Source organism: Scyliorhinus torazame, chromosome 14 (assembly GCF_047496885.1).
Source record: "Scyliorhinus torazame isolate Kashiwa2021f chromosome 14, sScyTor2.1, whole genome shotgun sequence".
Lineage (NCBI taxonomy): Eukaryota > Metazoa > Chordata > Chondrichthyes > Carcharhiniformes > Scyliorhinidae > Scyliorhinus > Scyliorhinus torazame.
The window spans coordinates 183,850,478-183,875,709 of NC_092720.1; the positions used below are offsets into that span (position 1 = coordinate 183,850,478).

At 52.2% G+C, this 25,232-nt stretch overlaps 1 protein-coding gene across 3 annotated transcripts in view; it reads right to left on the minus strand.

The window, feature by feature from the left end:
• Positions 1-25,232, minus strand: part of LOC140390261 (major histocompatibility complex class I-related gene protein-like) — a 76,397-nt gene that overhangs the window by 16,508 nt on the left and 34,657 nt on the right. The window contains exons 2-8 of one of the 3 annotated variants that reach the window (XR_011934602.1): positions 19,323-19,583; positions 17,939-18,211; positions 17,454-17,717; positions 14,815-14,922; positions 14,273-14,305; positions 13,635-13,682; positions 12,859-13,118 (exon numbers count right to left, since the gene is read on the minus strand). Coding sequence is in view for 2 of the 3 variants with exons in the window: in XM_072475270.1 (XP_072331371.1) it covers positions 13,636-13,682; positions 14,273-14,305; positions 14,815-14,922; positions 17,454-17,717; positions 17,939-18,211; positions 19,323-19,583 (986 nt within the window). In the remaining variant the exon portion in view is untranslated. The remainder of the gene's footprint in view (positions 1-12,858; positions 13,119-13,634; positions 13,683-14,272; positions 14,306-14,814; positions 14,923-17,453; positions 17,718-17,938; positions 18,212-19,322; positions 19,584-25,232) is intronic. The other 2 variants (XM_072475270.1, XM_072475271.1) reach the window with 2 other exon arrangements.

The following is a 25,232-nucleotide window of genomic DNA, read 5'->3' on the forward strand; positions in this document are numbered from 1 at the left end:
TCAATTACACAAGGGTGAGATTGGGCTAGGAAGATCTTCATTAACTGGCAGGAACACGATGGGTTGAGTGGCCCCACACCAAAAATCATAAAACCCACCAGTCCCCCATACACTAGCAAAATCCATCAGACCAAACACCAGCAAAACCCTTCAGACTTCCAAACACCAGCAAAACCCATCAGACCCCCAAACACCAGCAAAACCCATCAGACCCCCAAACACCAGCAAAACCCATCAGACCCCCAAACACCAGCAAAACCCATCAGACCCCCAAACACCAGCAAAACCCATCAGACCACCAAACACCAGCAAAACCCATCAGACCCCCAAACACCAGCAAAACCCATCAGACCACCAAACACCAGCAAAACCCATCAGACCCCCAAACACCAGCAAAACCCATCAGACCCCCAAACACCAGCAAAACCCATCAGACCCCCAAACACCAGCAAAACCCATCAGACCCCCAAACACCAGCAAAACCCATCAGACCCCCAAACACCAGCAAACACGGCGGGACTAGGCCGTTTACGTGCGGCCGCTCGGCCCATCCGGGCCGGAGAATCGCCGCTCGCCGTTTGCGGCGATTCTCCGAGCGACCCGGCGCGATTTGCGCGTCGCTGGTTTCGGGGGGGGGTGGGAGAATCGAGAGCGGGGTCGGGGTGGCGTGGCGCGATTCGCGGGGCGCCCCAGCGATTCTCCCACCCGGCCGGGGGGGCAGGAGAATACCGCCCGAGACCTATGACAAATGCTAAATCCTGGGGTGACACACGCTAGCAACCAACTTTCGGGAAAACTCTGGAAATTCTGACTTATTTAAGAAAATTCAGCAGCTTAGCGGAGGCTGTCCAGGGTGAGATGTTTCTGGATGTCTCAATACCCACAATATCTCCATCCTCAGACCGTAGAGGACCAACCATTTCCAGAAGACCAGTCACAAAGCTCAGTGCTGAATTGGATGGGTTTGTCTTTAGTGACTATACACAGAGAAATAGTTTCTCTTTCGTGACTATATTACCTGAGGAAGGAGCAGCGCTCCGAAAGCTAGTGTTTGAAACAAACTTGTTGGACTTTAACCTGGTGTTGTAAGACTTCTTACTGTGCTCACCCCAGTCCAACGCCGGCATCTCCACATCATACACGGAGAGACAGACACGGAGATCACATTCCACCCACCAGATTATACAGTTAACACTGTCATAATATCCACGCATGTATATAATGAAGTGCAGACAGGTAGTGATTGACACACAGGATGACCAGTAAGCACACAGCACGGTGCAGCCAATCACCAGACAGGACACCACCACTATAAAGTCAGAGGGCACTAGGTTTCCCGCTCTCTCGGGACCCAGCCACTGAGACAGTCACAGTCCACGAGCTAGCACAGTGCAAACACCATGCGGTAGCTAGTAAGTCTGGTCAGGCTAGTACAAGGTCTCCAGTCAGTTCGGTATAGTGTCGACCCACAGTTAAATATGTATGTTAGTTTTATCGTTCAATAAAACCGTGTTGGATCTTCTACAGTGTTAGAGGTCTGTTACTCGCATCGCTGCATCAAGTGCAGTCCACACCGAACCAACCTGCCTAAAACATCACGGTACCACGGAGTGATACTGAAAATTGATGGACCTACCTCGAGTGAATCAGCATTTTGTTTTTGTTTTTTAAATAAAGTTTATTAAGGTTTTCATAAAATATCAATAACAAAATGAAACAGGAACCCAACAGGGTTAAGTACAAAACACGGTCTAGAAAAGCAACCCTCCCTACCCCCCTACCCACTGTACAAAAATAATAAATTAACATTAACACCCCGACTTAACACAACTGGTATATACACCCCCCTGGACCCTCCAGTGTAAATAACAGAAACAGAAAAAAATTAAACCCCCCCCCCCGAGTTGCTGCTGCCATTGACCAATGTCTATCGTTCTGCCAGGAAGTCTAAGAACGGTTGCCACCACCTGAAGAACCCTTGTACCGATCCCCCTAAGGCGAATTTCACCCTCTCCAATTTAATAAACCCCGCCATATCGTTGATCCAGGATTCCACGCTTGGGGGCCTCGCATCCTTCCACTGAAGAAGAATCCTTCGCCGGGCTACCAGGGACGCAAAGGTCAGAACACCGGCCTCTTTTGTCTCCTGCACTCCCGGCTCCCCTGCCACCCGAAATATTGCGAGCCCCCAGCCCGGTTCGACCCTGGATCCTCCCACCCTCGACACCGTCCTCGCTACGCCCTTCCAAAACCCGTCCAGCGCTGGGCATGCCCAGAACATACGGGTGTGATTTGCTGGGCTCCCTGAGCACCTAACACACCTGTCCTCACCCCAAAAAAACCGGCTCATCCTTGTCCCGGTCATGTGTGTCCTGTGCAGCACCTTAAACTGTATGAGGCTGCACGATGAGGAAGAGTTCACCATCCCGAGGGCATCTGCCCACGTCCCTTCCTCAATCGCCTCTCCCAACTCCTCCTCCCACTTACCTTTCAACTCCACCACCGAGGCCTCCTCCTCCTCCTGCATCACCTGGTAAGTTTCCGAGATATTCCCAACTCCCACCCACCCCCCCGAGAGCACCCTGTCTTGTACTGTGTGTGGCAGTAGCCGTGGGAATTCCACCACCGTCTGGCAAACACCCTTACCTGTAAGTACATAAAGGTGTTCCGTACTTCTCCTTCAGCTCACCCAGGCTCACAAACTTTCGTATCCCTGCCCTGTGCCACCCCGAGAACCCTCCACCTGTTCTCCCTGGGGCGAACCGGAGGTTCCCCCATATTGGGGTCCACACCCAGGCCCCAACTTCCCCCCTATGCCGCCTCCACTGCCCCCAGATTTTGAGGGCAGCCGCCACCACCGGGTTCGTGGTATACCTCCTTGGAGGGAGTGGCAGCGGCGCCGTTGCCAGCGCCCCCAGACTCATACCCACACAAGACGCCATCTCCAGCCTCTTCCATGCAGCCCCCTCCATCACCCACTTGCGCACCATCATCGCATTGGCGGCCCAGTAGTACCCACAGAGGTTGGGCAGCGCCAGTCCCCCCTTATCTCTACTCCGCTCCAGGAACACCCTTCTCACCCTCGGAGTCCCTCGCGCCCACACAAACCCCATTATACTCCTGTTAACCCGCCTAAAAAAAGCCTTTGGGATAAACACGGGGAGGCACTGGAACAGGAACAAAAACCTTGGCAGCACCGTCATTTTGATTGACTGCACCCTACCCGCCAAGGACAGCGGCAACACATCCCACCTCTTGAACTCCTCCTCCATTTGCTCCACCAGCCTTGTAAAATTAAGCTTATGCAGGGCCCCCCAGCTCCTGGCCACCTGGACCCCCAAATACCTGAAGCTCCTCTCCGCCCTTTTTAGTGGGAGCTCGCCAATCCCCCTCTCCTGGTCCCCTGGGTGAACCACGAACAGCTCGCTCTTCCCCATGTTGAGCTTGCACCCCGAAAAGTCCCTGAATTCCCTCAGAATCCTCATTACCTCTGGCATTCCCCCCACCGGGTCCGCCACATATAGCAGCAGGTTGTCCGCATTGAGCGAAACCCTATGCTCCTCCCCACCCCGCAGCAACCCCCTCCAGTTCCTTGACTCCCTCAGTGCCATAGCCAGGGGTTCAATCGCCAGTGAGAAGAGCAGGGGAGACAGGGACACCCCTGCCTCGTCCCTCGGTGCAACCGAAAGTACTCGGACCTCCTCCTGTTTGTGGCCACACTCGCCATCGGGACCTCATACAACAGCCTAACCCACCTGACAAACCCCTCCCCAAACCCAAACCTCTTCAGCACCTCCCACAGGTACCCCCACTCTACCCTATCGAAGGCTTTCTCAGCGTCCATCGCCACCACTATCCGCCTCCCCCTGCCTCGCCGGCATCATTATAACGTTCAAAAGCCTCCGCATATTCGCGTTCAATTGCCTCCCCTTCACAAACCCGGTTTGGTCTTCATGGGTGATCTGCGGCACACAATCCTCAATCCTCGTGGCTAAGACCTTCACCAGCACCTTGGCATCTACATTTAGCAAGGAAATCGGTCTGTAAGACCCACACTGTAGGGGATCCTTGTCCCGTTTCAGGATCAAGATCAGTGCCCGGGACATCGTCGGGGGCTAAGCCCCCCCCTCCCTTGCCTCATTGAAGGTCCTGACTAGCATCGGGCCCAACAGGTCCATATAGTTTTTATAAAATTCGACTGGGGAACCGTCCGGCCCCGATGCCTTCCCCACCTGCATGCTTCCTATCCCTTTGGTCAGCTCCTCCAGCCCAATCGGGGCCCCTAATCCCGCCACCAGTCCCTCTTCCACCTTTGGAAACCTCAATTGGTCCAGGAAGCGGCCCATCCCTCTCTCCTCCCATGGGGGCTCGAGTCGGTACAATTCCTCGTAAAAGTCCCTGAAGACCCCATTGATGCCAACCGCACTCTGCACCACACTCCCTCCCCTGTCCTTAACTCCCCCGATCTCCCTACTGCATCCCGCTTCCGAAGCTGATGCGCCAGCCTTTTCCCCATACTCGTAAATCGCCCCCTTGGCCTTCCTCCACTGCACCTCCGCCTTCCTGGTGGTCACCAGGTCGAATTCGGCCTGGAGGCTGCACCTCTTCCTCAACAATCCTTCCTCGGGCACCTCCGCATACCTCCTGTCTACCCTCACCATCTCCCCCACCAGCCTCTCCCTCTCCCCCCGCTCCCTCCTCTCCTTCTGGGCCCTAATGGAGATCAGCTCTCCCCTCACCACCGCCTTCAGCGCCTCCCATACCATCCCCACTCGGACCTCCCCGTTATCGTTGGCCTCCAGGTATCTCTCTTTGCTTCCTCGGACCCGCTCACTCACCTCCTCGCCCGCCAACACCCTCACCTCCAAGCGCCACAGCGGGTGCTGGTCCCTCTCCTCCCCCATCTCCAAGTCCACCCAATGCGGGGCGTGGTCCGAAATGGCTATTGCCGAATACTCAGTATCCTCTACTCTCGCTATCAGTGCCCTACTCAAAATGAAAAAGTCGATTCGGGAATAAGCCTTATGGACATGTGAGAAGAATGAAAATTTCCTAGCCCCCGGCCTTGCAAATCTCCAAGGGTCCACCCCTACCATCTGGTCCATAAATCCCCTCAACACTCTAGCCGCCGCCGGCTTCCTACCCGTCCTAGACCTGGAGCAATCCGGTGCAGGATCCAACACCGTGTTAAAGTCTCCCCCCATTATCAGGCCCCCCACTTCCAAGTCTGGGATCCGACCCAACATACGCCGCATAAAACCCGCATCGTCCCAATTCGGGGTATACACATTGACCAGTACCACCCTCTCTCCCTGCAACTTACCACTTGCCATTACGTACCTACCACCATTATCTACCACAATGCTCGACGCCTCGAATGACACCTTCTTACCCACCAAGATCGTCACCCCTCGATTTTTGGCATCCAGCCCCGAGTGAAACACCTGACCTACCAACCCTTTCCTCAATCTTACCTGGTCTGCCACCTTCAGGTGTGTCTCCTGGAGCATAACCACATCCGCCTTCAGCCCCTTCAGGTGCACGAACACGCGGGCCCGCTTCACCGGCCCATTCAGTCCCCTTACATTCCAGGTTATCAGCCGGATCAGGGGGTTACTCGCCCCCCTCCCCTGCCGACTAGCCATGACCCCTCCTCGTCCAGCCACGCACCCGCACCCCACACCCGGCCCGTTCCCCCGTTCCCCACCGCAGCATACCACTGTCTCGACCCCCCCCCCCCACTCGCTCCAGCTCCCCCTTGACCATAGCAGCAGCTACTCGATTCCCCCCGCCCCCCCGCCCCCACTCCCAGCTAGGACTCATCCTTGCTGATTTACCCTCATTGCACTTCCGCAAGTCAGCTGACTCCTGCTGACCCCGGCCACTCCCGCCTCTCCTGCGACTCCTCCCATTGTGTGACACACCCTCCTCTCTCGTTCCCCATCCATAGGCTCCCCCTCCCCATTCCATTGTAAGCGTGGGAAACAACCCTCGCTTCCCCGCCCCAGCCCCGCCCCCTCCAGTCTTCAGAGCGGGAAAAAGCCCGCGCTTTCCACCTACCCGGCCCCGCCACCTCTGACGCAGTGCCTTTTACAGGCCCAGTCCCCTGACCCCCGACTCGGGCCTCCCCCTGCCCCGCGGGCCACCACCCCTGTTCCGTTTACCTCCCCCCCTCCAAGAGCCCCCCCCGACCAACCCAACCAAAACAGTGCCCAACCCGCCCCAACCACCCCCACCGACCGAAAGAGAAAAACACGGAGAAAAAGAAACCAGGAGCAAAGTAAAGCCTCCCCCCTCTCCAAAAAAAAAAATTAATATATCAACCGCAGTCCCCAAACGCCCATCCCGACCCTCAATCTGTGTCCATCTTCTCGGCCTGAACAAAGGCCCACGCCTCCTCCGGAGGCTCAAAATAATGGTGCCGGTCCTTGTAGGTGACCCACAGTCGCGCCGGCTGCAACATGCCAAACCTCACCCCCTTCCTGTGCAGCACCGCCTTCGCTCGATTGTACCCGGCCCTCCTCTTCGCCACCTCTGCACTCCAGTCCTGGTATATTCGAACCTCCGCGTTCTCCCACCTGCTGCTCCTCTCCTGCTTGGCCCACCTGATCCCACACTCTCGATCGACGAACCGATGGAACCTCACCAGCACCGCCCGTGGAGGCTCGTTAGCCTTGGGCCTCCTCGCCAGTACTCTATGGGCCCCTTCCAGCTCCAGGGGCCCCTGGAAGGAACCCGCTCCCATCAGCGAGTTCAACATGGTGACCATATAGGCCCCCACATCCGGCCCCTCCAGCCCCTCCGGGAGGCCCAGAATCCGCAGACTCTTCCGCCTCGACCGATTCTCCATGTCCTCGAACCGCTCCTGCCATTTCTTGTGGAGTGCCTCATGCGCCTCCACCTTTACCGCCAGGACTAAGATCTCGTCCTCGTTGTCGGAGGTTTTTGTCGAGCCTCTCGGATCGCCACCCCTTGGGCCGTCTGTGTCTCCAGCAGCTTATCAATAGAAGCCTTCATCGGCTCTAGCAGGTCCTTTTTAATCTCTCTGAAGCAGGGCTGGATAACCTCCTGTTGCTCCTCCACCCACTGCCTCCACGCTGTCTGGTCTCCGCCCGCCGCCATTTTGTCCTTCTTCCCTCGCACCTTCTTCGGGTCCACCACCACCTTTTTAGTTGCCCCGCTCCTAGTAGAAGCCATATACTATCGGGGAGCTGTTATAATCTCCTTCCCACACCGGGAAACTTCAAAAAAGTGCCGTTGGGGGCCCTGAAAAGAGCCCAAAAGTCAGTTTTTGCGGGAGCCGCCGAATGTGCAACTTAGCTCCGCATAGCCGCAACCGGAAGTCCGAGTGAATCAGCATTGACCAGCAAGCAGCCATCCGGTGACATGGAGAACAACCAGCCTCCTCCGCAGCTCCGCATCTCCGGCAACCTCGGCGCAAATTGGAAGCTCTTCAAGCAAAAGTTCCTCTGGTACATCGAGGCCTCCGACCTCGAAGCAGCATCGGATGTCAGCGCTATTTCTCTCCACCGCGGGGGACCACACCATCCACATCTACAACTCCCTCATGTTCGCTGACAGCGAAGGCACAACAAAATTCAAAACAGTCCTGCTGAAGTTTGACAGCCACTGCGACATTGAGGCGAATGAGAGCTTTGAACGGTACGTTTTCCAGCAGATGCTTCAGGGTAAGGATGAACCTTTTCAGTCCTTCGTCACCCATCTCCGCATCCTAGCGCAGTCATGTAACTATGACTCGACGGCTGATTCCATGATCCGGGATCAGATCATTTTCGGGGTCCACTCCGACTCCCTTCGGCAGCAGCTCCTGACAGTCAAACAGTTTACCCACTCTGTCGCTGTCGAGACGTGCGTTGTCCATGAGCGTGCTAAGAATCGTTACTCCCACATCAGGGCGGCAGAAACTGCGAGGCTGGCCTCCCACGAGGTGGAACGGGTGCAGGCCATTGCACAAATGCAGGGCCTGAGCATCAAGGAGAGTGGCCGTTTTGCGTACTTTTCCCGGGTCCCTGCGCATGCGCGCCACGACCGAGTGGACGACGAGCCCGACAACCCAACTGCGCAGGTGCGTACGTCGATTGACTGCACTGCGCATGCGTGATGGCGCACGGAACGCGCTGACGCCGGCGTCATGACGTGTCCAAATTGTGGCTCCGCCCACTTAAAGCGGCAATGTCCGGCAAAAGGACGCCGGTGTTTACAGTGTGGCAAGCTTGGCCACTACGCAGCCCTTTGCAGATCTGCTCCACCGCTCAGCAGCCAGCAATCCCAGCTGAGGCGCAGAAGTGTCCGCTCAATACAACAAGGCATGCCAGAGTACGATCCCGACAGCCCAACAGACCCTGATGCTGAGTGCCTCAAGTCCCCATACCGGGTGGGCATCATAACTACACATGCGCTGCCTTCCAGCACACCTACGCAACGCCTCTCGATCCTCAGGGTGGATCCCGATGACGAGTGGTCCGCTGTCCTCACAGCGAACAAGGCCCGCATCCGGTTCAGACTGGACACCGGCGCATCGGCGAACCTCATCTCGAAATCCGACCTCGACAGCATCCACGCCAAACCAAGTATTCTTCCACCGACCTGCCAGCTCCTTGACTACAATGACAACGCCATAGCTGCCAGTGGCTCGTGTCAACTGGGGGTATCCAACAAGTCGATTAAGGCGACGCTGCGGTTTGAAATCGTCGGGCCTGACAGAGCATCTCTGCTCGGTGCTCGTGCCTGCAAACTCCTGAACCTTGTTCAACGCGTCCACACCATGTCATCATCACCGGCGACGGCCTCGCCCTATGGAAACTTGCAAGCCGACATAGATGACATCATCACACAGTACCACAGCGTGTTCGACGGAATGAGCACGCTCCCATACCGATACAAAATCCTGCTCAAGCCGAACGCCACCCCTGTAATTCATGCACCACGCCGGGTGCCGGCGCCCCTCAAGGAATGTCTGAAGAAGCAATTACAGGACCTCCAAGACCAGGGCATCATATCAAAGGTTGCAGAGCCCACAGACTGCGTCAGCTCCATGGTCTGCGTCAAGAAGACATCAGGGGAGCTTCGCATTTGCATTGACCCTAAGGATCTAAACCACAACATCATGAGGGAGCATTACCCGATACCAAAACGAGAAGAGTTGACCAGTGAGATGGCTCATGCCAAATTCTTTACTAAGCTCGACGCCTCCAAGGGTTTTTGGCAAATACAGCTGGACACGTCCAGTCGCAAGTTGTGCACATTCAACACCCGTTTGGTCGTTACTGCTGCAACCGGATGCCTTTTGGCATCATATCTGCCTCCGAAGTATTTCATTGCGTCGTGGAACAGATGATGGAGGGCATCGAGGGGGTGCGAGGGTACGTTGACGATGTCATTATCTGGTCCACAATGCCCCAGGAACACATCGCTCGCCTCAAACAGGTATTCCAAAGAATCCATGAACATGGTCTTCAGCTCAACAGGGCCAAGTGTTCATTTGGTCAATCGGAGATCAAATTCCTAGGTGACTACATCTCGCAGCAGGGCGCACGGCCGGACACCGACAAGGTCTCGGCGATCAATGCCATAAAGACCCCGGAGGACAAGAAGACGGTCCTCCCCTTGCTCGGAATGGCCAACTTCCTCGGGAAATTCATTCCCAATGTGGCATCCCACACTACGGCCCTCCGCTATCTCGTCAAAAAGTGACGGAATTCCAGTGACTGCCCACGCATGAAGAGGAATGGCGCGAGCTGAAAGCAAAACTCACGAAAGCCCCGGTCCTAGCGTTCTAGACCCAACCAAGGAAAACAATATATCAACTGATGCAAGCCAGGACGGCATTGGGGCGGTGCTCCTTCTACTGGATGACTCCACGTCCTGGGGTCCAGTGGCGTATGCCTCCAGGGCCATGATGCCCACTGAGCAATGGTACGCTCAGATTGAGAAGGAGTGTCTGGGCCTCCGAACAGGGATAGTCAAGTTCCACGACTATGTTTATGGCCTGCCGACATTCACGGTAGAGATGGACCACAGGCCTCTAGTCCACATAATCCAGAAGGGTTTAAATGACATGACACCTCGGTTACAGCGTATTCTTCTAAAGAAATGCCGCTACGACTTCGAACTGGTCTACACGCCAGGTAAAGAGCTGATCGTTGCAGATGCCCTATCCAGGTCCATTACCACACCGCATGAACAAAGTGACTTCAGCTGCCACATAGAAGCCCAAGTGCAGTTGTGTGCCTCGAACCTTCCAGCCTCCAACGAATGGGTGGTCCAAATTCGTGAGGAGACAGCCAAGGATCCTCTGCTGCAGCGCGTGATGCAGCACCTCAGCAATGGCTGGCAGAAGGGACAATGTCCCCCGTTCTACAACGTAAAAGACGACCTGACGGTGGTGGAGGGAATCCTTCTGAAACTCGACTGAATCGTAATTCCTCAGAGTATGCGGGCTATGGTGCTGGGCCAACTCCATGAGGGTCACCTTGGGGTCGAGAAATGCCGACGCAGAGCTCGGGAGGCGGTCTATTGGCCGGGCATCAGCCAGGACATTGCCGACGCAGTCCTCAACTGCCCTACCTGTCAGAAGTTTCAGCCAGCTCAACCCAAAGAAACATTGCAGCAGCACGAGACCGTGACCTCTCCGTGGTCCAAAGTAGGTGTAGACCTTTTCCACGGCAAGAGGCGTGACTACATACTCCTGGTTGACTACTTCTCCAGTTACCCAGAAGTAGTGAAACTGTTCTACCTCACATCGAAGGCGGTAATCAAAGCCTGCAAAGAAACGTTCGCCAGGCATGGGATACTGCTCACGGTAATGCTCAACGGTCCTTGCTTGTACAGCCAGGAATGGTCTGACTTCGCACAGTCCTACAACCATCACGTTACCTCCAGTCCCCACTATCTCTACCCGCAGTCAAACGGGAAGGCCGAAAAAGGGGTCCACATTGTAAAGCGGCTGCTGTGCAAAGCTGCAGATTCAGGCTCCAATTTTAACCTGGCGATGCTGGCATACAGGGCAACCCCACTGTCTACTGGATTGTCTCCAGCCTAGATGCTCATGAATCGCACTCTGAGGACCACAGATCCAGCCATCCACGTTCCCGACCTTGACCACCTCACGGTCCTACAGAAAGTGCAGCAGTCAGGGGCCCAACAGAAAGCCACGTACGATGCCCATGCCACGGATCTGCCCGAGCTGGCCCCAACTGATCATGTTCGCGTACAGTTGCCTGAGGGCGGTTGGTCAGCCACAGCTGTTGTGCTCAAACAAATGGCCCCAAGATTATTCCTTGTCCGCGTGGCTGATGGCTCCCTGCTACGGCGCAACAGACGGGCACTGCGAAGAGTTCCACGCCCGCTACCTGACTGGGGTGCCCCGCTGCCTACGATGCCTCCTCCGGACGTACCCTACCATGAGGCCACTGATCTACCAGCAATCCTGCCGGTCCACGTGCCCACCGCGATGCCAGCGATCCCGCCTCTCCAAGCGCAGGCAGCTCCTAATCCGCCTCTGCAGCAATCAACTGGAATTCGGCACCCACCACACAGACTAAATCTGTAGACTGAGCTTATGTACATTTTTGTGATTTCACCAATTGGACCTTTGTAAATATTGTTTCGTTTGACATGTATCTGCACAATCGCAACCTTCCTTTGTATATACGTTCGTTTAGACATCTTTCTGTATATAGTCAGGTACATATATATATATATATTTATAAGCATCCACACCTTAGTATTTATTTTTAAAAAAGAAGGGGGGAGATGTCATAATATCCACGCATGTATATAATGAAGTGCAGACAGGCAGTGATTGACACACAGGGGGCGAAATTCTCCCGAAACGGCGCGATGTCTGCCGACTGGCGCCCAAAACGGCGCCAATCAGACGGGCATCGCGCCGCCCCAAAGGTGCGGAATGCTCCGCATCTTTGGGGGCCGAGCCCTAACATTGAGGGGCTAGGCCGACGCCGGAGGAATTTCCGCCCCGCCAGCTGGCGGAAACGGCCTTTGTTGCCCCGCCAGCTGGCGCGGAAATGACATCCACGGGCGGCGCATGCGCGGGAGCGTCAGCGGCCGCTGACAGTTTCCCACGCATGCGCAGTGGAGGGAGTCTCTTCCGCCTCCGCCATGTTGCCCCCACGGCACAGGCCCGTCCGCGGATCAGTGGGCCCCGATCGCGGGCCAGGCCACCGTGGGGGCACCCCCCGGGGCCAGATCGCCCCGCGCCCCCCCCAGGACCCCAGAGCCCACCCACGCCGCCTTGTCCCGCCGTTCAAAAGGTGGTTTAATCCACGCCGGCGGGACAGGCAATTTATCGGCGGGACTTCGGCCCATCCGGGCCGGAGAATCGAGCAGGGGGGCCTGCCAACTGGCACGGCCCGATTCCCGCCCCCGCCGAATATCCGGTGCCGGAGACTTCGGCAACCGGCGGGGGCGGGATTCCCGGCCGCCCCCGGCGATTCTCCAACCCGGCGGGGGGTCGGAGAATGACGCCCAGGATGACCAGTAAGCACACAGCACAGTGCAGCCAATCACTAGACAGGACACCACCACTATAAAGCCAGAGAGCACTAGGTTTCCCGCTCTCTCTGGACCCAGCCACTGAGACAATCAGCGTCCATGAGCTAGCACAGTGCAAACACCATGCGGTAGCTCGTAAGTCTGGTCAGGCTAGTACAAGGTCTCCAGTCAGTTCAGTATAGTGTCGACCCACAGTTACATATGTATATTAGTTCTATCGTTCAATAAAACAATGTTGGATCTTCTACAGTGTTAGAGGTCTGTTATTCGCATCGCTGTGCCATGCGATAGTGCCTTAAAGAACTGGATGTTTAAGCAATGTACCTTTAAGAAAACAGTGATTTCACAGAGTGGGTGGAGCTCAGCTCAGTTCAGCCATTTTGAAGTTTCAATTTTGAATAGTGCCTGGCTGGTTTTGCTGAGAGCAGTTTAAAAGTGCCTGGCTGTTTTGCTGGGAGCTGATTAAAAGGAGAAAGCCAGTTTGAGACAGCAACTTGAGAAGTTCTGGTTTGCTGTGAGTTGCTTGAAGGGAGAAAGCCAGGTTTGAGAAAGCAGCTTGGGCGTGTCTGTGTGTTTCCAGAGAGCTGCAGGAAGAAAGCAAGGTGCTGGAGGTGAAGTCAACCAAGCATATATATCTCTGCCATAAAACAGAAAATATAAACATTATTTAACCTGATGTGATACTGTTTAAAGGTGTTAAGTCTCTTGGAAGTTTGAAGGAACATTTTAATGAATTATTTACTGTTGCAATATTTTCTGAGTTATCTTTGAAGTAAGGGGTGTTAAGAGATCCAATGTTTATTTAAGATGTTAAGTTGAGTTCATGGAATAAACAGTGTTTTGTGTTTAAAAACCCACGTGTCCATAATTGTAATTCCACACCTCGGGAAAAAGCCGTATGCTAGGAAAAGCAACAAATCCATTAAAGGGAGAGGTTGGTTGAACTCCATGATACATTTTTGGGTTCTGAAAACACCTCACCCATAACAGCTGCATCAAGTGCAGTCCACACTGAACCGACCTGCCTAACACATCAAACACCAGCGGGAATATCCCCGTTAGAATGACCCACTCCCAATTTTGATCAACATTGTTCATACCTCAGGAAGTTGCAGAGGAGTTGGATGAAGAATCCACTTTATCACAAGCTGTTAAAGGAAGGAGCGGCATTAAAAAACTGCTCATTATCAGAGAGAGAGCAAAGTATACAATACAGAGAGAAAGAGAGACTAACAGAGAGCGAGACAGAGGAAGAGAGAGAGAGACTAAAGAGAGAGAGAGACATACAGACAGAAACGGAAAGACAAACAGAAAGACAGAGAGAGCGACAGAGAGATAGTGAGACAGATAGAGAGTCACAGGGAGAGAGACAGAGAGCTAGTGAGACAGAGAGAGACAGAAAGACAGAGAGAGAGAGAGACAGACAGAGAGAGAGTGAGAGACAGAGAGAGAGGGAGACAGAGGGTGAGAGACAGAGAGAGAGAGAGTCAGAGGGACGAGAGGGAGAGAGCTAATGAGACAGAGAGAGACTAAGACAGAGAGAGAGACAGACAGAGAGAGAGAGAGAGAGAGAGCCAGAGAGAGAGAGACAGAGAGAGCCAGAGAGAGAAAGACATAGAGAGACAGACAGAGCAAGAGACACACAAAGGCATAGCAATTAATTGAGTGTATAAGACACAGAATGAAGAATAATTCAGAGTTTCACAGAGATCCAGAGTGTGTTTGGTGATCAGCTTACTCTTTGTAGGATTGTAGCCTCTCTTCCCTCTCCCTGTAAAACAAGGAATGTTCAGAGTGACGAGAGACTGACAGAAAATCAGAGAGAAGCTGGAACTCCGAGTGAAAGGTACAGATGGGCCCCCCTCACACTGAGCCGCTCTAACAGAATGTTGAGTCCCGCGCGACCTCATATCACAAGCCATTCACTCCCGCTTTGACCCGAGCAACTCGCTCTCACCCCGACCTTCATTGAACTCATCCAATCTGTGACCCTTCCCCAATTCTCAGACCCTCCCCTTTGAACATGAGACCTTCATCCAACCCAGGGGCTCTTCCAACCCCCCCCCCCCCCACCACCACCCCCGCTTCTCCCTCACCAACATAGCACCTTATATCTGTAGTCTGCCACACCCCGACACCGAGAAGCCTCCCACACAGGGGTACCCATGCGCCCCGAGCCTCTCCATAGACCCCTGAACCAACCCACCCTGAGTTACATACCCAGAATCCCTGAAAAACTGAACCCCAGTGTGGAGCTGCTGTTTTCCCTCCGATTCCTACCTTTCTTGTTGTAGATGAGAACAGCCACAATGATGAGAGCGATGAGCAGCCCCAGGATCCTGAGCACCATCCCGATGATAACAGGAACCTGGGAGTGAGGCTTTGGCACTGTTAGAGAGAAAATCAGAGAGACAGAGTGAAGAGAGGGAAAATGAGGAGAGAGAGAGAGAGAGAGAAAATAAGAGATAAATGGAGACAACGAGAGAGGGGAAGATGAAAGGGAGAGAATGAGAGAGGGGGAGTATGAGAAAGGGTGAGAGAGAAATGAAAGAGATGGAGAGAATGCCAGAGGGAGACAGAGAGGGAGAATCAGGAACACACAGAATATGCGGCCCAGAAACAGACCTTTCGGCCCATCCAGTTCATGCTGGTGTTTGGGCTCCACTCGCGCCTCTCCGATCTTTCCTCATCTAAATCGACCATCTTACCTCTCTATTCCCGTCTCTCATTTGCTTTTCAATGTTCCCCTTGAACTATTCCCTATGTTAGTAAGCTCCACATCCTTATCACTCTTTGGGTACAGAAGTTTCTTCTGAATTTCCTGTGATGTTTCTTGCTGGCTATCTTGTATTGATGGCCTCTAGATAAGCTCTCAACACGAAACATTATGTTAAGGGCCAATGTTTAGAGAAGACCAAAGTATATCATGGAGTTCACCTGACCCACAACTTTAAATAGATTTTAGTTATGGGGAGCACAATGGCCCACTTTACCGGTGTGATGCAACAGAGAGCTAAAGTATTTTAAAACAAAACAATGTTTATTCTATGAATCCAGTTAACATTTTATAAACACACAGTAAACATCTTATCAACTACAAACACTGATACCTTCCCAAATACAATATTCAATAGGTAACCCTTAATAATTTCCCAAACAACATCCATAAGTTAAATCCTTTCTAAAATAAAGACAGCAGGTTTAAATGCTCTACAGAAACCGGTATTACTTTGAAATCATCAATGATCTGGTGACATTCTTTAGCTTGTAGAGAGAGAGATCATTATACAGCTGCTTGCTTTGAATGCAGCTCTTCAATTCTGTAAACGAAACCAAAAACACACTGTAGCTGCCTGCTCAAAAACGAAAGTGAAAGACAGACAGCCCAGCTGCACCCACACTCTGACATCGCTGCAGCTATTTGATAAACACCCATTTCTTAAAGGTACATCCACCTGACAATTCCCTATCTGCTCTGTAAAACCTTTCAGAGTGTTAAAGACCTTAGGTCAACCCCATCCCTCTGTTTTCCTGCGAGCAGAGACCCAGCCTGTCAATCCTTCCCTAATACTTACACCCACTTGTTCCTGGTATCATCTCTGGAAATCGTCTCTGCACCCTGCCAGTAGCTCTACATTCTTTGTATAAAATGACGGCCGGAACTGCACACTGTATTGTAAATGTGGTCTAACCAAGCTTTGATTCAGGTTTTGCATAATTTCCCTAATTTACAATGATATCCTTTGAGAAAATAAGCCTGGTTTTCTGTTTGCTTTGTTTTTTGCCTTGTCTCAGCTGTGACGCTAAGTTTACTGATCGCCGTACTTGTACACCAAGATCCCTTTGTCCCTGACCCCACCCAGACTTGCTCCTTCCAAGTAGGATGTGATCTCCCTGTTCATCCTTAATGAAAACTCTCCCACGTTTATCTGTGCTGAACTTCATTCACCAATTATTTGCCCATTCTACAAGTTTATATTGTCTATTCATTTGCTGCAATCCTGCTCAGTATCGACTAATCCCATCCAATTTGGTGTCCTCTGCAAATTGAGAAATGGTGTTTTTGATTCCATTGCCCAAATCATTGAATGGAAATTGTGAACAGCGGTGATCCCAGCATTGATCCCTGTGGATCACCACGTCTCATCTTCTGTCACTCTGAATAATGATCCTTCACTCTCACTCTCTGCTTTTTGTCTTCAAGTCAGCTCCCAATCATTCTGCCATTTGTTTCCTAACTCCACATTCTCTGGCCTTACCATTAGTCTATCATGGGTCATCTCACTGATTTAGAAACAGCATGTTAAATTACATCTACTGAATTACCATTGCCTACATTGTATACCAATCAGTCAGGTCAATTAAGAGTTTCCATTTCAAAATCCATGTTGACAATTCATTTGTTTCTTTTGTGTTTCTAGATTCTCTTTAATTCTCGCCAACAGAAGGAGTTCCATTATTTTCCCGACCACTGATCTTAAGCTGAATAATGCAAGATCCCAGGATGGACCGAGTCCTGCCATGCTGTCATGTCCCAGAATACACACAGACATTCGGTACTGTAACATCCCATAATACACTGGACTTTCCTCCAGTAATATCCCAGGATTCACCTGGCCCTGGGCTCCTGTAATATCCCAGGATTCACCTGGCCCTGGCCTCCTGTAATATCCCAGGATTCACCTGGCCCTGTCCTCCTGTAATATCACATGGATAATATGCAATTTAATATCCCAGGATCAACGACTGCTGTATTCTAATAATGATAAGAACTCTTGACACATTTTTACTTAATATTTATTTCCCTCTCGCTGTACTATAGACCTCAGCCTGTCGTGCATTGGCAGCTCAGCACTGACCCTCCTTCCTGTGATCCTAATCTGAGGCTGGTTCTCTCTAACAGTGAGAAATGGTCTTACCATAAATCACCATCAGTGCCTCATTCAGTCCGCTGTGTTCCACCCGACAGGAATACTCGGCCTGGTCCTCCGGATCAAACTCCACCCATTTCCGGATCTGGGAGGTCCTGTCGTGATTGGGTAAGATCCCACTGGACAGGGTCTCATCAATCACCACTCCGTCTCTGCACAGATTCACCTCGATGGCTTGAGGGTAAAAGCCGGTGACGACACAGGACAGCCAGTTAGAATCACCCAAACGGGTAAAGGACACGATGGGGGCAACTGAGAGAGAAAGGAAGTGGAATCAGTATAGGAAACTCGAGATAGAGAATCCCAGGCATCACCCCCTTCACCGACTCTCAGTCCCCTTCACTCACCGACTCTCAGTCCCCCCTCACTCACCGACACTCAGTCCCCCCCTCACTCACCGACTCTCAGTCCCCCCTCACTCACCGACACTCAGTCCCCCCTCACTCACCGACTCTCAGTCCCCCATCACTCACCGGCTTTCAGTATTTTTTGTCCATACTCCAGGTATTTCCTCAGCCACTCGATACATTCCTCCTCCAGGTAATGTTTCCATCCCAGGTTGCTAGCCATGTTCTGGTCCCACTTGTTTTTGATGCTCTCTCCCCATGGGACAGGGGTCACCCACACCATGTGCTCCTTGTCGAAGCTGATAAAATCCTGTCCATCCCATCCCCTCTGGTGGAACCCACTCCTGGTCCCATCATCACTCAGGTCACAGCCGAACTGCGTTTGGTATGTGTGGATCCCTGTCAATCAAACACAGACTCCTTGAGTTACTGTCACAATGAGACATGATGTGGAGATGCCGGCGTTGGACTGGGGTGAGCACAGTAAGAAGTTTTACAACACCAGGTTAAAGTCCAACAGTTTTGTTTCGATGTCACTAGCTTTCGGAGCGCTGCTCCTTCCTCAGGTGAATGAAGAGGTATGTTTCAGAAACATATATATGGACAGATTCAAAGGTACCAGACAATGCTTGGAATGCGAGCATTAGCAGGTGATTAAATCTTTACAGATCCAGAAATGGGGTAACCCCAGGTTAAAGAGGTGTGAATTGTGTCAAGCCAGAACAGTTGGTAGGATTTCGCAGGCCAGATGGTGGGGGATGAATGTAATGCGACATGAATCCCAGGTCCCGGTTGAGGCCGCACTCATGTGTGCGGAACTTGGCTATAAGCTTCTGCTCGGCGATTCTGCGTTGTCGCGCGTCCTGAACGGACATCGTGTGACAATCATGAGGCAGGAATGTTCCCTTCCAGTCGGGGAACACTTCAGCAGTCAAGGGCATTCAGCCTCTGATCTCCGGGTAAGCGTTCTCCAAGGCGGCCTTCAGGACGCGCGACAACGCAGAATCGCCGAGCAGAAACTTATAGCCAAGTTCCGTACTCATGAGTGCGGCCTCAACCGGGACCTGGGATTCATGTCGCATTACCTTCATCCCCCACCATCTTGCCTGTGAAATCCTACCAACTGTCCTGGCTTGACACAATTCACACCTCTTTAACCTGGGGTTACCCCATCTATGGATCTGTAAAGATTTAATCACCTGCTAATGCTCGCATTCCAAGCATTGTTTGGCACCTTTGAATCTGTCTATATATATGTTTCTGGAACATACCTCTTCATTCACCTGAGGAAGGAGCAGCGCTCCGAAAGCTAGTGACATCGAAACAAACCTGTTGGACTTTAACCTGGTGTTGTAAAACCTCTTACAATGAGACATGACATCCACTGGCACAGACAACAGAACAGCTTCCTGCTCCCCCACTCCGCATCCTCTCCCAGCTTCTCTCAATTCCCACCCAGAGCTCCCAACTCACAGGAAGAGACCAGCGGGCAAGACAAGCAAGGACTCACCTCCTGACTGGTTGGTCCTGGCCAGAAGCACCTGAGTATACCATTTAATATTCTGCTCCTGTTCCTGCACAAGCACCTTCTTCCGCTGCAAAGCCAAAGGACCCTCGCTCGCCACCATCCACTGCTCCCGGGGGATCAGCTCTTTCCGATCGCTGTCGTACATAATAAACTGGACATGATCAACATAGCCGACGACCACAAACTCTGGTAATCCAGGGTTTGGAGTCATACTTGTGAGGAAATAACGGAGAGAGTGAGAGCCTGAAAAACACAGAGTGAGATACCAGGATATTAACCCCAAAGCAACATCTAGAGAAAGAGGGAGAGACATCACAATGTGAACCCGAAAACACCAACACCCACACAAACATCAAGATAGGAACGCCAAAACACCAATACCCACACAGAGGGATATCGGTGTAAGGATCCTTCCGTTTATTCCCTTATCTCCTCTTTCTTTTATCTTGTTGTTGCACATTTGATCTCGGGATTATTGATAGACATCTCACTTTAAGACAAGCAAGGTGCCTGTACCATTAATTGAAACAGATGAATCTGGCTGGCATTAGTGAAGACTCGGTTTGATTGATTGGCTGGTGGCTGATAAATTGGCCCAAAAGTCTGTGCTCTGCCCGGGAACAGCTGGTGATTGGATCTGATCCCATTTATGCCCTTTTCAGCGACCGAAGACCTGCATTTGGATTCAGGTTTGATTCTGACAGCCCAAATAAGAGATCCAACTAATTCTCTCCCAAAAAGATGCAGCTAATTCGCTCTGGAAGGCCACAGTGAGGGCTGACTCTGTCTCCAGCATGTCTGCGTGCAGTTTGCTAGAGACTGCGGAGACCTGAAGTCAAACCGTCAGCTGAAAGTAAAGTTTGATGTCAAATAAAGTGTCCCTCCAGAAAGATAGAGGCCTGAATGTGAACCTCCAGCTGACGATCCTGTGATGAAAAATAAGGTGTGCGATCCTACGGCCACACTGCGCCGGACAAGCAGCTTGATGCAATGCAGCTGGGTTGTTGAAAGCCAGGAGACCCTGTTCCCAGGGTCTACCCAGCTCAGAATGCCTCGCGGGATTCGACGCAATCTCATGAGACGTTGGAAAGTGAATTCTGCCCACAATGGGCGGTATCACTTTTTGTCAACTCTGCATATTGGAGCGAGACAGTAAGCCTGACTCTAATGTACAGATTCCCAAGGTGCCTGAGGTTTTGGGATTCAATCCCTTTGCCTCAGGGGCCTCGGGCGAGCACTGTTTAGCTCTGGGCCCCACAAAGGGGGACCAGACAGAACCACACTCTGGGTCCCCCAAGGGGATCGGAGGCTCCTAGCTGCGTGCCATTTGGTCAGGATGGTGCCCTAGCACTGCTGGTTCCGCCTGTGTTTTAATCCCTCCTTATATTTCTGCCTAAGATATTCTTCTATGGATACAGGGGCAGCATGGTGACACAGTGGTTAGCATTGTTGCCTCACGGCGCTGGGGTCCCAGGTTCAATCCCGACTCTGCGTCACTGTCCATGTGGAGTTTGCACATTCTCCCTCTGTTTGCATGGGTTTCGCCCCCACAACCCACAGATGTGCAGGTTAGGTGGATTGGCCACACTAAATTGCCCTTTAATTGGAAAAAATGAATGGGGTACTCTAAATTAAAAAAAAAAAGATGGATATAATCATTTCGGATTTTATATGGCCTGGTAAGATGTCATAAATTTGACGGGTGGCTTTACAAAGGAATCGGCGGGTGGGGCAGTTGGCGCAGCCCAATCTTTTGTATTATTATTGGGCTGCGAATATAGAGAAGATTCGGCAATGGTGGGAGAGGAAGAAGCGGAATGGATACAGGTGGAGGAAGCATCGTGTGAGGGGCCTAACTTGAAGGCTTTAGCTGCGGCCCCACTCCCACTTACCCCAGGGTAGTTTACAGAAAGTCCAGTGGTGGCACCTTCCTTAATGATCTGGAAATTAAATGAAAGGAGGCCATTCTGCCCATCGTGTCTGCACCGGCTCTCATTCCCCAGCCATATCTCCGTCGCCCTCCAATCATCATCAATCATCAATTCATCACTTTCAAATATATATCCAGCTCTCTTTTGAAACCTCCTATGGAATCCGCCTCCACCACTCTCCCAGGCAGCGCATTCCAAATCCCAATGACTCTGGGTAGAGTAGTTTCTCCTCATCTCACCTCTAGCTCTCTTGCTGACCATCTTGAAATTGTGAACCCCTAGTCACTGGCATACCAACTTGAGTGGAAACAGAATATCCTTCTTTACCCTGTCAAAATTGTTCAGAATTTTGAACACCTCAATAAGGTCGCCTCTTAATCCTCTCTGCTCCAAGATGAACAAGCCCAATTTCTCCAATCTTTCCTTGTATATAAAATTCCTCATTCCTGGTACCATTCCAGTAAATCTCCTCTGCAATCTTTCCAGGACGTTAACATCCTTCCTTAAATAAGGTGCAAGGACTGAGTACAATACTCCAAGTGTGGTCTGACCAATGATTTGTAGAGGTGTCGTATCACTTCTTGCTTCTATACTCTTTGCCTCGATTTATAAACGCAAGGATGCCAAAAGTCTTCTTAAAAACTGTTTCAACTTGCCTGGCCACCTTCAGAGAAATATGCACTTGAACCCTGAGGTCCCTCCTGTACTCCCCTCAAAGTTGTGGCATTGAGCCTATATTGTCTCCCCATGGTTCTTCTTGTCTCTGGGCAGCACAATAGCATAGCGGTTAGCACTGTTGCTTCACAATGCCAGGGACCCGGGTTCTAGTCCCAGCTTGGATCACTGTCTGTGCGGAGTGTCTGCGTGGGTTTCCTGAACAGCTCCAGCAAGTCGCGACCCCTCCCCACCTCGCTCCGGATATATGCTGAGCCATGAGGTTGCAGATTGTGGTTGAGTACAATTCTGCTGCTGCTGACGGCCCACAGCATCTCATGGATGCCCAGTCTTGAGTTGCTAGATCTGTTCAAAGTCTATACAATTTAGTACGGTAGTAGTGGAGGTTATCTTAATGTGAAGAGTGGACTTTGCCTCCACAAGGACTGTGCGATGGTCACCTACCAATACAGTCATGGGACAGATGCATCTGCAGCAGGCAGATCAAATGTGTTTTTCCCTCTGTTAGTTCCCTCACTACCTGATGTCGACTGAGCCCAGCAGCTATATCCTTTAGGAGAACCACTCTTGGTGACGGACATTAATACCCAAACTGAGTTTATTCTGCACCCTGCCCATCCTCAGTGCTTCCTCCAAATGGTGTTCAACATGGAGGAGTACAGCTTAATCAGCTGAGGGGGGGGGGGGGGGGGGGGGGAGGTGTATGTGGTAATCAGCAGAAGGTTTCCTTGCCCATGTTTGACTTGGTGTCATGAAACTTCATGGGGTCCAGAGTTGATGTTGACACTTTGTCACCACCTCTGCTGGGTCTGTGCTGCCGGTGAGACAGGACATATCCAGGAATGGCGATAGTGGTTTCTGGAATATTGTCTGTGAGGTATGATTCTGCGAGTGTGACTGTGTGTGACTATGTATGTCAGCTATTTGCATGTGTGGCTATGTCAAGTATTTGCTTGACTAGTCTCTCCAAAATTGGCACAAGAGTCTGGAATCGTGGGCGGGATTTTCTGACCCTCCGCCGGGTTGGAGAATCCCAGGGGGGCGGCGCGAATCCCGTCCCGCCGCTCCGATGCCGTCTGCCATATTCTCCGGCGCTGTTTTTTGGCCGGGGGCAGGGTTTACGCCGCGCGAGTCGGGGGCCGTTGGCATTGGCAGCGCCCCCCCCCGGCAATTCTCCGGGCTCCGATGGGTCGAGCGGCCGCCATTTCCTGGCCAGTCCTGCCGGCGTGAAATAGACATGGTCCACTAGGGCGGGACCTGGCTTGTAGGCTGGCTAGGTGAGTCCTCGGGCGGGCGCAGGGGGATCCGGCCCCGCGGGGGCCCCCATGGTGGCCTGGCCCGCGATTGGGGCCCACCGATCTGCGGGCGGGCCTGTCCCATAGGGGCACTCTTTCCTTCTGCGCCGGCCTCGGTAGGGCACCGCCATGGCCGGCGCGGAGAAGAACCCCTCTGCGCATGCGTAGGATACATGGTGGCCGGTCTGCGCATGCGCAGAACCATGCCGGCGATTCTGCGCATGCACCAACTCGCGCCGCCCCTTCGGCACCGGTTGGCGCAGCGCCAACCCCTCTGGCGCCGGCCTAGCCCCCGGAACTGCGGAGGATTCCGCACCTTCCGGTCGGACTGACGCCAGAGTGGTTCGCGCCGCTCTTGGCGTCGGGCCATCTGGCCAGTTGCGGGAGAATCCCGCCCCATATATAGGCCAGACCAGGTCAGGACAGCAGATCTCTTTCCCTAAAGGACATTAGAGTTACCCGATGGGTTTTTTACGACAATCAACAATGGTTCATGGCTTTTAATTCCAGATATTTTATATCGACCTGGTGGGATTTGAACCTGGGTCCCCAAATCATTACCCCGGGTCTCTGGGTTACCAGTCCAGTGGCAATACTACAATACCACAACCTCCCCTGTAGTCTTTCCTGTGAAACTCAGGAGTGATTTGCCACTGTAGTTGTCGCAGTCTCCTCGATCACCCATGTTTTTGTACAGTATGATTAGTTTTGCATCCTGTATCTTCAGTGGAACGGAGCATATTTCCCAGCAGTGAGCGGAAGTCATAAAGGTTCGGCAATTTATGGCTCTTTTCCTGCTTAAGCAATTCACCTGGGATTACATCCTTGCTGGGTGCTTTTCTGTTTACAGTCTGACCAGTCTTTTCGAGATCAAGTGAGGTGGTTTTTTCCTCTAACTCATTCACAATAGGAAGTTGTGGGAGAGCATCACAGAGTGGTTTGGAGATGTCCATCTCACAGGAGTACAGCTCACAGCAGTGTCCAATCCCGAGGGACATCTGATCACTTGATTGAAATGAAAATCGCTTATTATCACAAGTAGGCTTCAAATTAAGTTACTGTGAAAAGCCCCTAGTCACCACATTCCGGCGCCTGTTCGGGGAGGCTGGTACGGGAATTGAACCGTGCTGCTGGTCTGCCTTGGTCTGCTTTAAAAGCCAGCTCTTTAGCCCTGTGCTAAACCAGCCCCTGGTTTCATGGAACCAGCACCTTCTCTCATGGAAATGGAATTCCTCTATTGCAGATAGAGGAAGTGACTATCTGCCAAATTCAGGGGATAGCTTTGGTGATGGCAGAGTGTAAATGCCTTCCTTTTGATTCCTTTAGTTCCTGTTTCTTTTATTTTGTCTTTATCACTTTTGTTCCATTGTTAAAGGAGACACACTTTTAAACCAAGCAGAGGAAGTAAGGTAGCACAGTGGTTAGCACAGTTGCTTCACAGCGCGAGGATGAGCCGATTCTTTGAGGGAGTGGAAGATGTGTGTGAACGTTGCAGGGGGGGGGGGGGGGGGGTGGTGCGGGGGGCCTGCTAATCACGTTCATATGTTTTGGTCGTTTTCCAAAGCTGGAGGATTACTGGAAGGAGATTTTTAAGGTAATTTCTAAAGTGGTGCACGTGAAACTGGACCCGGGCCCCCGGGAGGCCATATTCGGGGTGTCGGACCAGCCAGGGTTGGAAATGGGTGTTGTAGCCTTTGCCTCGTTGATCGCCCGAAGGCAGATCCTGATAGGTTGGAGAGCAACCTCCCCACCCTGTGCCCTGGCGTGGCGGGGGGACCTGTTGAAATTCTTGACTCTTGAGAAGGTTAAGTTTGAACTGAGGGGAAGGATGAAGGGGTTCTACAATTCATGGGCATTATTCATTATGCACTTTCAAGAACTAGATAACATCGAACATTAGTTGGGGCGGGTGGGTGGGCGGGTTGGGGGAGGGGGGCTGTGTGTGTTAATGGCGACTATGGGTGATCTCTAATTCCTTTTTGTCATTTGTT